We start from the raw sequence: 12,743 nt of genomic DNA on the forward strand, positions 1-12,743 counted from the left end.
AAGGTTTTCAGGCTTTGTGCTGTCCTTTCAATAGTTACCAGTCAAATATATCCCACCAACCTGCTTGATCAGACTTCTGCAACTCTGCGAGGAGTACGGGTACACATTTGCACTGAATGGAAAGAGCCTGCAGTCACCAAGTTCTCAAAAGGCAATAACAGCCTTTGTGATCTACTGCAGGACCTCTGGGAGCAGAGAGATGAGAAGATACAAACCATCCCCTCTGCTACACGATATCCTTCTGCCTTTCCTTTCACTGAGGCTGGAGAAGGCAGGGAACAGGCCACACAGAAGAACTGAGCAAAAGCACTCAAGTTGCAGGATCTGGGATTGTTTAAAGTAACTGGTTGAGGGTTTTTAAATAAAATAAACTGCAGAGGAGAAAGAAAAAAAAAAAAAAAGATAGCTTTTCCTATGCAGGCTGTGAGCAGGAATTTGTGGTTTAGGTGATGAGAAAACAACAATTTCAGCTTCTAGAAAAACAAGCTTCTCACATACCTGCTACTTAACAAGAACAAAGGCCTGAGCCTAAGGAAAAGAATTAAAAAAATTAAAAGGAGGCTGTTGATTCTGACCTTTCCATCACTGCAGGGAGCTGCACCTCTCTCAGCACAGACAATGCCCAAAGACTCGTACCTTGAACAAGCCAGAGAATAAGAACTGCCTGGGTTTGAAGATCAGCAAGATTCCAGTACAGCCTTTTTTTCTCTTTTGTGCTGCTTGTTTTGAGAACAAATAAGCACCAATTAAACAGCATTTTATATGCTTCGGAAATTTTTTTCCAGCAACACACAACATGTCTTTGGTATGGAAAATGCGGTAAAGACCTTGGCACAGGGTATGCCCTAAGCCTGTGCTGAGCTGAGCCTAAGCAGTTGGTGGGGCAAAGCCTGAGAGGAAGGAGTTGCCTCTCCCCTCTGCAGGACCTTTGAGTGCTGGAGAAGGCACCAGTCTCCCCTTCAGCAGCGCTGATCTCAGACAGCAGCCAAAAAACATGCATTTTTCAGTCATGTATTCTGTTCCACATTAATTTCCTCTTTGCCAGTGCTCTCTGTTGCAGACACAGCCTCCCTGGCAGGCCTGTGAGGGTGCTGCAAGAAACCAAGTTTTGTTTTGTTGGTAATTTATGGCAAGCCCACAGCTCCCAAACTGCCCAGCATTAGAAAATAGAAGGCTGCTGTGCTACCCCTACACCCCAACGGCTTGTGGAGTGATTAAGGATTGCTTTAATTTGAGGCTTGCAGCTCAACAACTCCCAAAGGATTGATAAAATAGATATACCAATCTCCAGTTCCACCTCTGGAGGCTGAAATCTCTCTCAATGATTAACGACAGCTATTTCCTCCCTCTCTCCTTGCCACTGAAGAGGGTGATTCTCTGCAAGGTCCAGCCAGCACTGGCCTCACACTCTGACTATCAAACAGCAACATTTACAACCAGAAAAAAAAAAACTCCAAGAAACAGGACTGGTTCCAGAGTGGTGAAAGAAGCCCAGAATCGATCTTCTAATAAAGAAATTCGGGTAATAAGATCAGGCTACCTGCAACAGAACCAGCTGCACTGGGACCCTAATGCACTGGGAATGGGAGCCCAGGATCCCCAAAACCACCTCCAAGGCTGCTCCCAGGAGGCAGCAACACCACAGCAGCTTCCCCCGCCAGGAAAAAAGAGCCTAGCAGCCCAGAGAGCTGCTGCTCAAGTGCTCCCCTCCTTCAGTGGCTGCTGCTATAACCTGAGGCTCAAGGGGAGGGCAGCGCAGGTGGGAAAGCAGAACTCATATAAAGAGCGAGCTGCTGCCTGTTCCTCATGCGTCTGTGTCTTACACATATCACAGACTCTAGGCCAGAGACAGCTCTAATACAGATTAAACGTAAATAAACTGTGAATATCCCAGCTTCCAGCTCCCCAGAAACCCACCTTTCCCAGCCTTGTATCCAGAAGGTTCTGTTCCCACAGACACACAGATAACTCTCCAGTGCTGCTCTCATCATAGAGCAGGTGCCAGAGACAAGGATCAGCCACTGCTTAGAAGAAACCAGTTGAGCTCTAGACTACAGCAGGAGTCTGGTGAGGAGAGCAAGGCTCCAAGTGCCCACAGCCCCAGGGAATTGCACACTTGGGAGAGGAAAAGATCACAACATGCATTTCCAGAACAGGTGGAGGAGGATTCAACAAGAGCAAAGAACTCCCTGAGGAGAGCTTCACTTCCTAGTATAAGTTTTAATATTTATTACAAGCCTGGTGAAGAGAACTGGAAAATAAGGCAAAGGCAAATTATCCTCCAGAGCCCAAGTGAACATCTCATACACACAGACCACGCAAAGCAGCAGCTCTGCTCCTCCCTGGAGTCACGTCCCACATCTTCCCCAGCTGCTGGAGCACAGCCTATCGCCTATAAGTCCAGAAGGAATCCATTGACTTTTTTCAGGTATTCTGGCTTCAAGTAATCTCCCAGCTCATCCTTTGTGACCCACAGGTAGTCTTTTTTCAGCTCTGCCTGGGACAAATCGCTGCTTTGGAGGAAGGCTTTGAAGAAGAATACTTTGGCTCCCAAGTTATCCTCAGTCCTGATGGCCTTGGGGAATTTATACTTGTAAATCCCAGACGGTGCATTCCCCAGGATTTTGGCTTGAACGTGATCTCCTGCAAGACCCCAGCAATGCAAGAGAAAGAAAACAGAAAACAAGATGTAAGAACACAGAGCAACAGCAACTGCTCTCTTGTAGTAACAGAAAGGACAGCATAAGTCACTTCTTCTATCTGGTTCAGACCAACTGTTCCTTCTTAGCAGAAATAATGGCAATTATAAGCATTTTCTCATGAAATAAAACCAACTTGTCCTCGAGTCCAGCAAGTGGAGTGAGAGAGTTTTACCAACTCACATAGAAAAGCAATGACGTGCGGGTTTGCCATCACCCATCTGCCACAAAAGCTGCTACAGGGTGATAAGCGGGAAGGAGAAGCCATACACCTGGAGCGAGCTGAGACTGTCTGAAGGGGTGTCTGGTGATGTTCCAACATCAGACCCCCAGACCTGGCACCACAGCTGCTGGCAGCCAGAGACCCCAACTCACCCCCTGCCAGCTCAATTGGCCCCCATGTGCTGCAGTTGCTCTGTGAAAGTGCACAGTCACAGAACAAATTACCCAGTGTCATAGCTCTTGCCAGAGAGCCCACCTTGCTGTGCTCCATTTCTCTGCAAAAAAGACCACTGGGACAAAAAAGGAGGGAGGCCCAGGCAAACAGCAAACTACACACCCAAAAACGTAGCCATGGCTCTCTCGGCTGTGCTTCGCAGTGTCTCTCCAGGCTGCCATTCTGCTTGAGGCAGGAGCCACAACTCCTGATTACCAATTTTCTGTTTGACCAGGAGCATCAGGTTACTGTCCAGCCTTCTGTTCAACGATGTTCGATTGTTGTTTTTATCAGCATCTGCCAAAAACCAGCACATGATGGAAACAAAGCTTCCAGGCAGTACTGGTCTGATCCCCATGATTCATCACCCCTCTCCATCTCACATCCTTCCAGCAGTAGCACACAAACATGGATACACAGAACAAAACGGAAATGCTCTCAGTTGCTCTGGAAGCCAATGCAAGATTCAACTGGAAACCACTGTTTCATTTCCAGGAAGAATTTATAGCAAGCTTCCTGGATCTCCAGCTTGACAAAAATCAACAAGAGCACCAGGCAGAGCTTGGGAACCAAGCAGCCAAACATTCTTCTTGTCTGGAAACAACATCTATTTTTCTCATTTTGCTCTGGTAAGGTTGAATATGCACATCATTGCAGCATGGAAACACTCGTTCTCTGGGCAGACAGTTAATTCATTGTATGCTAAAAGTGCTGCCACAGAGTAAAGACCCTCTTTAAAACAAACAACAAAAAAAAGACTTAGCAAATGCCTCCCCCTACTGAACTGCCTTCAGCTGTGTCTGCAGACAAACAGGGGTGTTCCCGCCCACCACAAACTTCACCCCCTACCTGTTATCCGTGGAGCAGCTTTGAATCGCAGTAACTTCTGTTCCCACTTATCCTCAAGGTCTTGAGCCATGATAACTGTTTTGCCAGTTGTTTCATCATCATACAGGCTTTCCTTCCTCTTCCTGAGCTGCTCCTCCTCCTCCAGCTTGCGGATTTCATGATCTGAATATTGGCTTTTCTCTAGCTCAATCTAAAAGGGCAATGCAGAGAACTGGTCAGGCACCAGCAATACAGGTTGGACTTGGCAAGCAGAATTAAATTATTTCTACCTCAGTGAATGGAAGATGATGAGAATTTCCCCCAAACTTGAGCAGGACTTCCCCACCTGCACCACGAGCCTCTATCAGGGACAACTGCAGTGCTGAGGAAGACTAAGGGAATGCTACTAAGACCCTCAATACCTGGTGCAGGCCAATACCAAAAAGTTGGCAAAAAGACTGCTTAACAGTGCTTTGAAAGTGTTAAAAAGCCGGCACTTCTATTGCAGCGTGTTGGATGCTCCGAGGATTTTTCCTCTAATGAAATATGTGCATGCCTCACACTTCTTAGTATTTATTACACATACCAATTGCATATTCACTTGTTTCTACCACTTATTTCATGCATTCAATGTAGACTATTTCCACAATCACACCATTTGTCATAAAGTCCTTTTTTGGTATTCAAGGCTCTTCATCCGAGGTCTCTAGTGGCCCCCGCTGGTTTCGCAGCCTGGTGCCCCCTTGGATTACAAGTGTCCTCTCTTTCACCTGATTTCTTGAGCTTGCACGTTGTCATTTTGTGCTACTACATGGCAAATGTCACATAGATCTTTCTTCATCTAGTGGAACATCCTGTTTGCAAACCAAGCTTCGCAACTTCTCTGGTGTCTACATAGCTGTTGTTTCTCCACGAGATTCCTGTTACATTAGGCCTAGTCGTGTTTTTAAGGCTTCTGTTCCTCTTATCAAGGCAGCAAACCATACACGCAGCACCCAGCACTGCTCCATGGCGGGGAGAGACACCACCCCAAGCCACCAACTCCCCCCGGCCTGTCACCCCGGGGCCGCTCTCCCCCCAGGCCTGAGGCGGCTATTTTCCCACCAGCAACCCCACAGAGCCCCCTTCTACCTGCCCCATGAGGGCCGCCATCTCTTCCTCCTCCTTCTCCAGGGGCTGTGTGATGCGGGGCAGCCGCAGCAGGCACATGGCCCCGAACAGCCGCCAGGGCCGAGGCGCAGCAGCCGTACAAACCCACCGGCCCCGTCCCACCACTCGCTGCACGGCCGCCGCCATGACGTCCCGGCGCGGCCCACAATGCACCGCGCTGCCGTGAGTCCTCCTCGCTCCCGTCGTGCCTTGCAGCGGCAGCCGCCATGAGCGCGGTCGCCTGGCAACGGCTCGGAGCGGCCTGGGGGTGAGCGGCGGGGACGGGCCCCGGCGGGTGGGGGGGACGGGGGGTTCGGGACGGGCCCCGGCGGGTGGGGGGGACGGGGGGTTCGGGCCGGACCCCGCTCGCTCCGGGTTGACCGCTTCCAGCCCCGCCGTGGGGGCCGCCACGGGAGCTCCCGCCGGGCCCGATCCCCCCCCACCCCGGGTAGGCCCCGGTGTCCTGACGCCGTTTCTTCCCTGCAGGGCCCGAATCGCCGGCCTGTGCCGGGGCCTCCGCACCAGCCCCCGGAGCCTGCAGGACTTGGCGGGGGCGGCGAAGGAGGCGGAGAATCGGAGCGCGACCGACCTGAGGTGAGGCGGGCGGGGGAGCTCCGCCATGTGCCTCTTGCTGCGAGGTTTTATCGCCTTTGGTGGTTTTTCAGCCAAGGGAGCAAAAACAAGTGACTTGACTCAATCACAAACGCAGCTTGTGTCTTTCAGAGGCTCGATCCCGTCTTTCTTTCCCAAAATGCAGTAAAACACTGCAAAATTTAAAGAGCAACTGCCTGATCGCTGTTTTTTTGCTCCGCAGCCCTTTAATCCTGCAGAGGAACTCCATGAGATGGGACGGAAAGGTCTATGAAGAGATCCCAATAGCTCACATCAAAGCTACGTACAACAAGTAAGCAAATGAGCTGCTCCGTTCCTGCTCTCATGCAAAATGAAAGCTCATACCCAGGCTCTGGCCAGTCTGTGTTTTGATCAAAAAGATCAAAGAAAAAGAGCCAGAGGAGTGGTGTTCATGACTGGGAAGATAATAATACTGAGTTCAAACTTGAGTGCTGTTCAGGAAGCATAACTGCCCTTATAGCGTTGTTAATAGCAATAAGATTGTTATTACACATTTTGACTAGGGTCTGATATTAATAATTAGAGGTTGGAGGCTTTAATGGCAGGTTAACCGAGCTCTAGCACTACTGCTGTACAGCTTTTAAAATAATTATCATATTCTCCATGAGAGAGTGTTGTGTTTCATTAGTGATCCCTAGTGTGATATTTTACTGTTTCTTAAAGCTCTTTCAAGTTCTAGAAGTGTTTTATGCAGGTTATTTTTTAATAACTGAAAGAGCTGTTAGGCTCACAGTAAGAGGTGGGTCTGGAAGGGCAGAGGAATACGTGGATAAAGTACACCTTACCCAGAAAGGTTTTGCCACCTCACCCAGATTCTCTAGAGTGACCCAGAGGGTCACTGCTGCGAAGTCTCTGCAGCTGGTTCATGTAAGGGGGATACCTCAAAAGAGAGTGCAGAGTTGAAGTGTTTTGGAGAAGAAAATTGGGAGTTCCATGGTAAGCCATGCCAGTAAACTGAGCAAAAAGAAACAAGAATAAAGCTCTGTTCTACCTTGCTTCTTTCTTTTGCCCCCTCTTTCTGTAGCACTCACATCCAAGTGGTCAGCTTTGACAACCGGCCCTTAGCCCGTACGTCCTGTGGCACAGAAGGCTTCCAGAATGCCAAGAAGGGAACTGCCATTGCGGCACAGACCGCAGCCATGGCGGCAGCAGCGGTGAGCCCACGCTTGTTATTCGCACCTTCCCCCTGCCTGGGTACACAGCTCATAGGCAGCACTGTAGAGCTCTGCACCTCAGTGCTCGAGCAATAATCTGCTGTTTGCTGACAGTTTCCCTACCTTCCTCTGACACGGCATGCATCTTCACACAGGCAAAGTGTGTTCCAAACAGCAGCTGGAAATGCCCAGAGGGTGAACTCAGCTGTGCAGGTTGTGACTGGGAAATGTAACTTGTAGCCTGTCTTTTCTAGCTCCAGTTTGCACAGCTTCTTTTTTCTAAGCGAACATCTCTCAGCCACTTTTGGAAATGTAGCCCCTGAATCAGCAGCAGTTCAATTTTTGCACTGTGGGGGATTGAGAAACCACTGTAATTACTGGCTGAATGTTTTATATTTGCTCTCCTCCATAGGAGAGCTGAGCTGCTGCCAGCAGCTCCAGTCAGAGAAGGTGATGTCCTTGCACTTGTAGTTTGCAGCTGCATACAGTTTACTGTAATTGTTCCTAAAAACCCATGTGGGTGTCCAGGTGGCAGGAGAAGATGAGGCTGGCTGTGTCATGGGCCTCATTACAGCAGAATGAGGCAAAGTTAAAGTGAAAATCCTCATCCTAAATTATGCAAAACTCTCTCCAGCCTTTCATGTCAGAGGTGTTTTTGGTGCCTCTGCTGGCCAACAGCTTATTGTGGTTGACTCAGAGGAATATAGGAATATCTCCACTATTAATTTATGCTCATTGGAGCCTCACAATAGCTGCATAGCTGTGCTTGGCCAGATTTATTCTATCACCGTTCAAGTTAGTAGATTAATTGCACCAGAACACTGAGAGACCCAGAGGAGCTCCATCCACTTGATGGCAGCACTACTTTGCTTTACAGCAGGTGGTTTTCATTTTCAATTTGCAAGCCCCTAGAATTTTTTGCACAGAAGGCCCAGACACCTGCACAGCAAATACAAATCTCACCTGCTTTTCTCATTTACCCTCTAGAAGGAATCAACTGATCACAGGAGAGAAGTCGCTGCGTCACAGAAGGGAAAACAGCCTTGAGTTAGTCCTTGTTAGTCCTTGCCAGTTCAGTCACATAACTGTGGATATGTCATTTGCTCCCATGGCTTTAGGTCACAGATGGTTTGATTGTAATCCTTGCTCTGTATACAGAGTTGACAGCACAGAAGCTCTCTTGAATCTGCCATGGCTGTATCCAGGCCTCCTTTACTCCTACAGTCTATGTGCAATAATACACATATTTGTCTTCTGTATCCATTTCTACCTACCTGTACACTAACCAGTTGTTCTTTTTGCAGAAAGCACGTGGGAAGGGTGTATTACATGTACGAGTCATGGTGAAAGGACTGGGGCCAGGACGCAGAGTAGGTGTCCAAAATTTCTTTCAGTATTTTTCTCTCTCAGGCATCATCCAGGTTTTTTAAATTCAGGTTGGTCTCATGACTATACCTATTAACTTGTTTTTTCTGAAAGTGATGTAAAGAATTGATCACTCAAGTACCTAGTAATGAAATTTTAGAATAATTAGGATTTTAGAGTAATTTCAGTTTGGAGGCAGAAAAAAAGCTGTATCTCGGACTTTCAACTAAAGTAGGAAAATTAATGAGAACTCTGAAAGGTCTGTACCAGACAGGTTTAAACTGTGTTTTCTGATATAGATTACTTATTTTAAAGATAATTACAAAGTAGAACCATTAGAACAAATAGATGATTAGACGAGGGACCAAACTATTTTCCTCTGAGCTTTTCCCCTTCTCTGCTGTTCAATGTGTTGATAACAGCCTCTCATCTGCTGTCTTCTTCCAGGCTGCCATCAAGGGTTTGACTATGGGAGGTCTAGAGGTCATCTCCATCACTGACAACACCCCGGTTCCACACAACGGCTGCCGCCCACGGAAAGCCAGGCGAATGTGAGAGAAGAGTGAAAGACGCTGCATTCAACAGCAGTTCATGCAACCAGGACTGGGTTGAATGTTCCTCCTGTGACAGATTCTGGAATCCATCTTCCCTGGAAATGCTTCCTGAGGGAAGACTGAAGAGGAAACACCATCCTGAGCCTTAAAAGCCCAGGGGGTAGAAGCAGGAATACATGTACTCCCTTAGTGAGATGCCTCTTGTGTACAAAATTTGCTGATTAAAATGTTGGTCTTTTGACAGCCATTTCCTGCTGTGTTCCCTGAAGTATTTTGCCTCTCGACTGCTCCCTTCCTCTAACCACTGTATGTGGCCCTTTATCTAGCCCTTGATGCTATTATTGCCCTTGTTATGTGGAAAAGCAGCTTGGGGTCTGTAGAGAACAGTAGTAAACAACTACGTAAGGTCACATAATTTTCCTTCCCTCTTTCTCTGCACACATTTGGGAACAAGTTGTGGGGTAACTTCCCCTTCCTCCCAGCTTGCAGAGCTCCATGTGCCGTGCAAGAGGCAACACTCCCTCTCCAGCATGGAGCACCACAGCCTGGATTTGTTACAGGCAAAGACCCGTTGCCGTGCTTTGTCTCACCCAAGCTGTAGCCAGCCTGCCAGCACTCCTAGCAAATAAAAAATGCCAGTCCTGAGGGGCTGCTATCTTGATGGGCTTGATGCTTGTCATCTCTTTAGTCCCGCCTTGTGCACCACTAACGGCATTTTTTGAGGTCCTGGGTAAAACAAGCAGGGGGTTAGTAGGCCTGAGGAACAATGAAATGCTGCCAAGGAGATTTAAAATGCTCAAGTTTTGAACTGTATCTCTGTACATCGACAGGCAGCATGAGCTTGTCATGGCTCTCTGATGCATTATTGCTGTTCTGGCTCCATACAGAGAGAATTTCTGCCAAGCAAATATGTCTGAGGCTCTCTGGAGCATTAACCAGGGAAAACAACAGCAGTAAGTGACCACAGGAGCGATGCCCTGGCTGGCAAAGGCACAGTGCCCGGGAAAGGGCAGCTCCTGGAAATCCGCGATGCCAGAGAAGCGCCGGCCATATACAGCGTATGCTGGGCAAATATTTCACCAGTAAACAGAATGAATTTTGGTGCAACCAGCAGTTCTATCACAAACCCAGAATCTTCCTTTCTATTATTTCTCTTTCTGTCGTTCCTACCTTAGTTTCTTAAATTGCATAATTATTCTCTTCCTCTTCAGAGAAAGGGTACCATGGCAACAAAGCAGTGAACCTCCTTCATGGGGCTGAATGGTACACGGCAGGTTTTGAAAGAAATCAGTCTGCTTATAAGAGCCTGTTGAGTTGCATTTGACAGAAGAGAACAAAACAAGATGCAGATGAATCCCCTACCTTACTCCGTCTGAATTTGACTACAGGGTAGGTTATCTTAAGGGGAAGTTCCTTGAGCTGTCACAGATTTGACAGCAAGGAAGAGAGGATCTTCCATAGGTGTTTGACACACTAAAAGAGCTTCCCCCTCACTCCAGAAATAGGGCTGAGCTTCTAGTAACGTCATATTCCTCTTTTTAAGAAGATACCAGGCCAGATATTGACTGCAAAGATTATCTCTCTGAGAATGCAGGCAGATAGTGGTGTGTCAACACCGATGTGCCTCACAGCAAGTCTGGACCGGTTTCTGTGCTGAGCATAGTGACCAGCCCTGAGAGAGGAGGAGCAGCAGTCTGCACTGGCAGGCTTGTCAGCGATGTAGTGTCTAACACACCGAGAAAAACCAAACACTGCCATTCTCTGCCACAAGCTGCTTGTCACATCAATGCAGCAGAAGTGCCCACGTCAGATAAAGACGATAGAACAAACAGAAAAATAAGATTGGGAAGAGATCTGTGGTCCTTCCAAAATTCAGGGAAGAGTAGGTGGATGACTTGGGAGTCAGAGAGCAATGAGAAGTAATCTTTGTCTCATCCAGGCTTAGAATCAAGGCTGTGCCCTTTGTAAAGGCCACTCTTCAGTGCTCTCAGTTGCTGAGCATCTGTGAACATTTTATGAAGTCTACCAATGCACTGCCACTGCTCACACAGTTGGCAGTTTTATTTCCCTGTCTGCCCTGCCTAGTCCTGGTACCTAGCCCTACTTCTTCCTCCAGCTAATGTTTAAACAGCACTTTCTGGCCTGGACAGAAGAGGCTGATGCTATTTTCCATGGTTCAGTGGCTGGTTCTGTACAATATAATGCAATATCTGTCTCCCAAACCCCCAGCTCTGCATACCCTCCCTGAGCTTTCCAGCATTGTGCTTCAGTTGTGCAGAAGTCACTTTCCACCCACCTTCTCCCTGATGGAGCACCCCAAAGCCACATCTTACCTAAACGCTCAGGCTGAGCTGTTTATTCTGCAGCTGATCCCAGGGCTCCAGGGCAGCCGGCAGCACAGCAGGAGAGCACAGCTGCACAAACCAAGATCTCCCACCTTGTGCAAGGATTCGGTTGCTCCTTCCTGCACATGCTGTATGGTAAAAGAAGTCTTAAAACTCTGTTGTTGTTCATTTTGCAGGAAATTAACAGACACCAATAGCACTTAATGATTTCCTTACCCCTCAGATGAAACTATTAATTAAGGGCCTGATTTCTAGTCAGCCACTGGTGTTCACCAGCTCTAATTGCTTTTCTTGGTGCCTGGGTGGAAGGAATACTGTTTTCTGCTGGCTCACATTCCTCCTGAGCAGCAATTACTTCACATTAGCACCCTCATTAGGGTTACATCCACTCCCTCTGGGCTTCCCCATTGCTTTGGGACATTTTTCTCTCCACTCTCTCTTAACTTTTGATTCCCTGCTCTCAAAGAAGCCTTTTTCCATGAAACAAGCTCAGAAACTGCTTCTGATCACAGCACTTCATCCTGGTTCAACCCTGGCCTTTCTGGGGTTTTGCTCTCCACTTCAAAATACAACCTGGACCATTCTCCACCATATAGGGGGTGAAACGCAAACCAGTGTTCTGACTGACAGATAAAATGCTGTCTGAGGTCTGTTTACCCCTTAATGAGTGCCGTACCACCTTTGGGAGTTAGTCTAACTCAGTTACCCTTCCCCTCTACAGGGATGGCACCTGGTGGCTTGGAAAAATAGCCCCAGCCTTCTCCCTAATAGTATATTATTCTGCAAAGAGGAATTATTTCCCTATCCTCAACAACAAGGACTTTCTACCTAGAGCTGCAGCTTTATCTGCTGAATTGCTGATTTACTACGTCTTATGTGAGCATCTCAGTGACAGGAGTCAGGCAGACAATTTTGATCCCTTTGAGAGATTCAATTAAACCATTAATTAGGTGATGTCAGTGTCCTTTAACAGCTGACTGTATACACAAGCAAGGAGAAGGGGACAGACCCTGCAGTGCTAATAAGCTGTAGCAGCAGGGGTGGCTCACCACCGCCCAGCTGCAGCTGTTAGGGAACATCTGCACAGGCTATGCTGGTTTTCCCTCTGCTGCAGGAATACCTGGCTGAGGATGTGCACAAAGCGAGTCGGTGAGTAGGTGTTTATAACTCTAAAGCACCCCTCGGGAGCCTTTCAGAAGTAACAGTTCAAGCTGGGTTATGTTTTTGCTCTCCGACTTTTGGCAGATAATCGTGGTGCTGCTTTCGTACCTGGTGTCCCTATCTGGCCCCTCTTCCCCTCCCAGCTGGCCCTCCAACCTCAGCCCATGACCTCTCAAACGAACAAAAGAGAGATCAAGGACCCTCAGATTGTTTTTGTACTTTTCCAATGTTCTCCTCTGCCCTCAAGAGGCATTAATGGGTACTCCAGGGCAGTGGGAACTGCTCAGAGGTTTTGCTAATGAACTGCTTAATAGCATCCAAGCTCCCATGCTGATGGTGAAGTGGGGCTGCAGGGTCCTCTTGGGGACATGCAGAGGGGAGCCAAGCCTCCATGCTATTCCCTGTTTTTTGGAAACCAT

The 12,743-nt window shown here is 48.0% G+C and overlaps 2 protein-coding genes across 2 annotated transcripts; one reads left to right on the plus strand and one right to left on the minus strand.

Annotated features, from left to right (window-relative positions):
- Positions 1-2,200: 2,200 nt before the first annotated feature.
- On the minus strand, positions 2,201-5,292 carry MRPL46 (mitochondrial ribosomal protein L46). The gene is made up of 4 exons (XM_065847804.2): positions 5,095-5,292; positions 3,985-4,174; positions 3,259-3,432; positions 2,201-2,643 (listed from the first exon to the last, which is right to left on the minus strand). Exons 1-4 carry the CDS (start codon positions 5,257-5,259, stop codon positions 2,393-2,395), a joined length of 780 nt encoding a protein of 259 aa, XP_065703876.1. The 5' UTR covers positions 5,260-5,292; the 3' UTR covers positions 2,201-2,392.
- Positions 5,291-9,065, plus strand: MRPS11 (mitochondrial ribosomal protein S11). The gene is made up of 6 exons (XM_065847805.2): positions 5,291-5,380; positions 5,599-5,706; positions 5,927-6,016; positions 6,770-6,899; positions 8,204-8,269; positions 8,712-9,065. The coding sequence occupies exons 1-6, from the start codon at positions 5,340-5,342 to the stop codon at positions 8,817-8,819; spliced, it is 543 nt and encodes a 180-aa protein (XP_065703877.1). The 5' UTR covers positions 5,291-5,339; the 3' UTR covers positions 8,820-9,065.
- The last annotated feature ends 3,678 nt before the right edge of the window (positions 9,066-12,743 follow it).

Source organism: Patagioenas fasciata, chromosome 12, assembly GCF_037038585.1.
Source record: "Patagioenas fasciata isolate bPatFas1 chromosome 12, bPatFas1.hap1, whole genome shotgun sequence".
NCBI classification, from domain to species: domain Eukaryota; kingdom Metazoa; phylum Chordata; class Aves; order Columbiformes; family Columbidae; genus Patagioenas; species Patagioenas fasciata.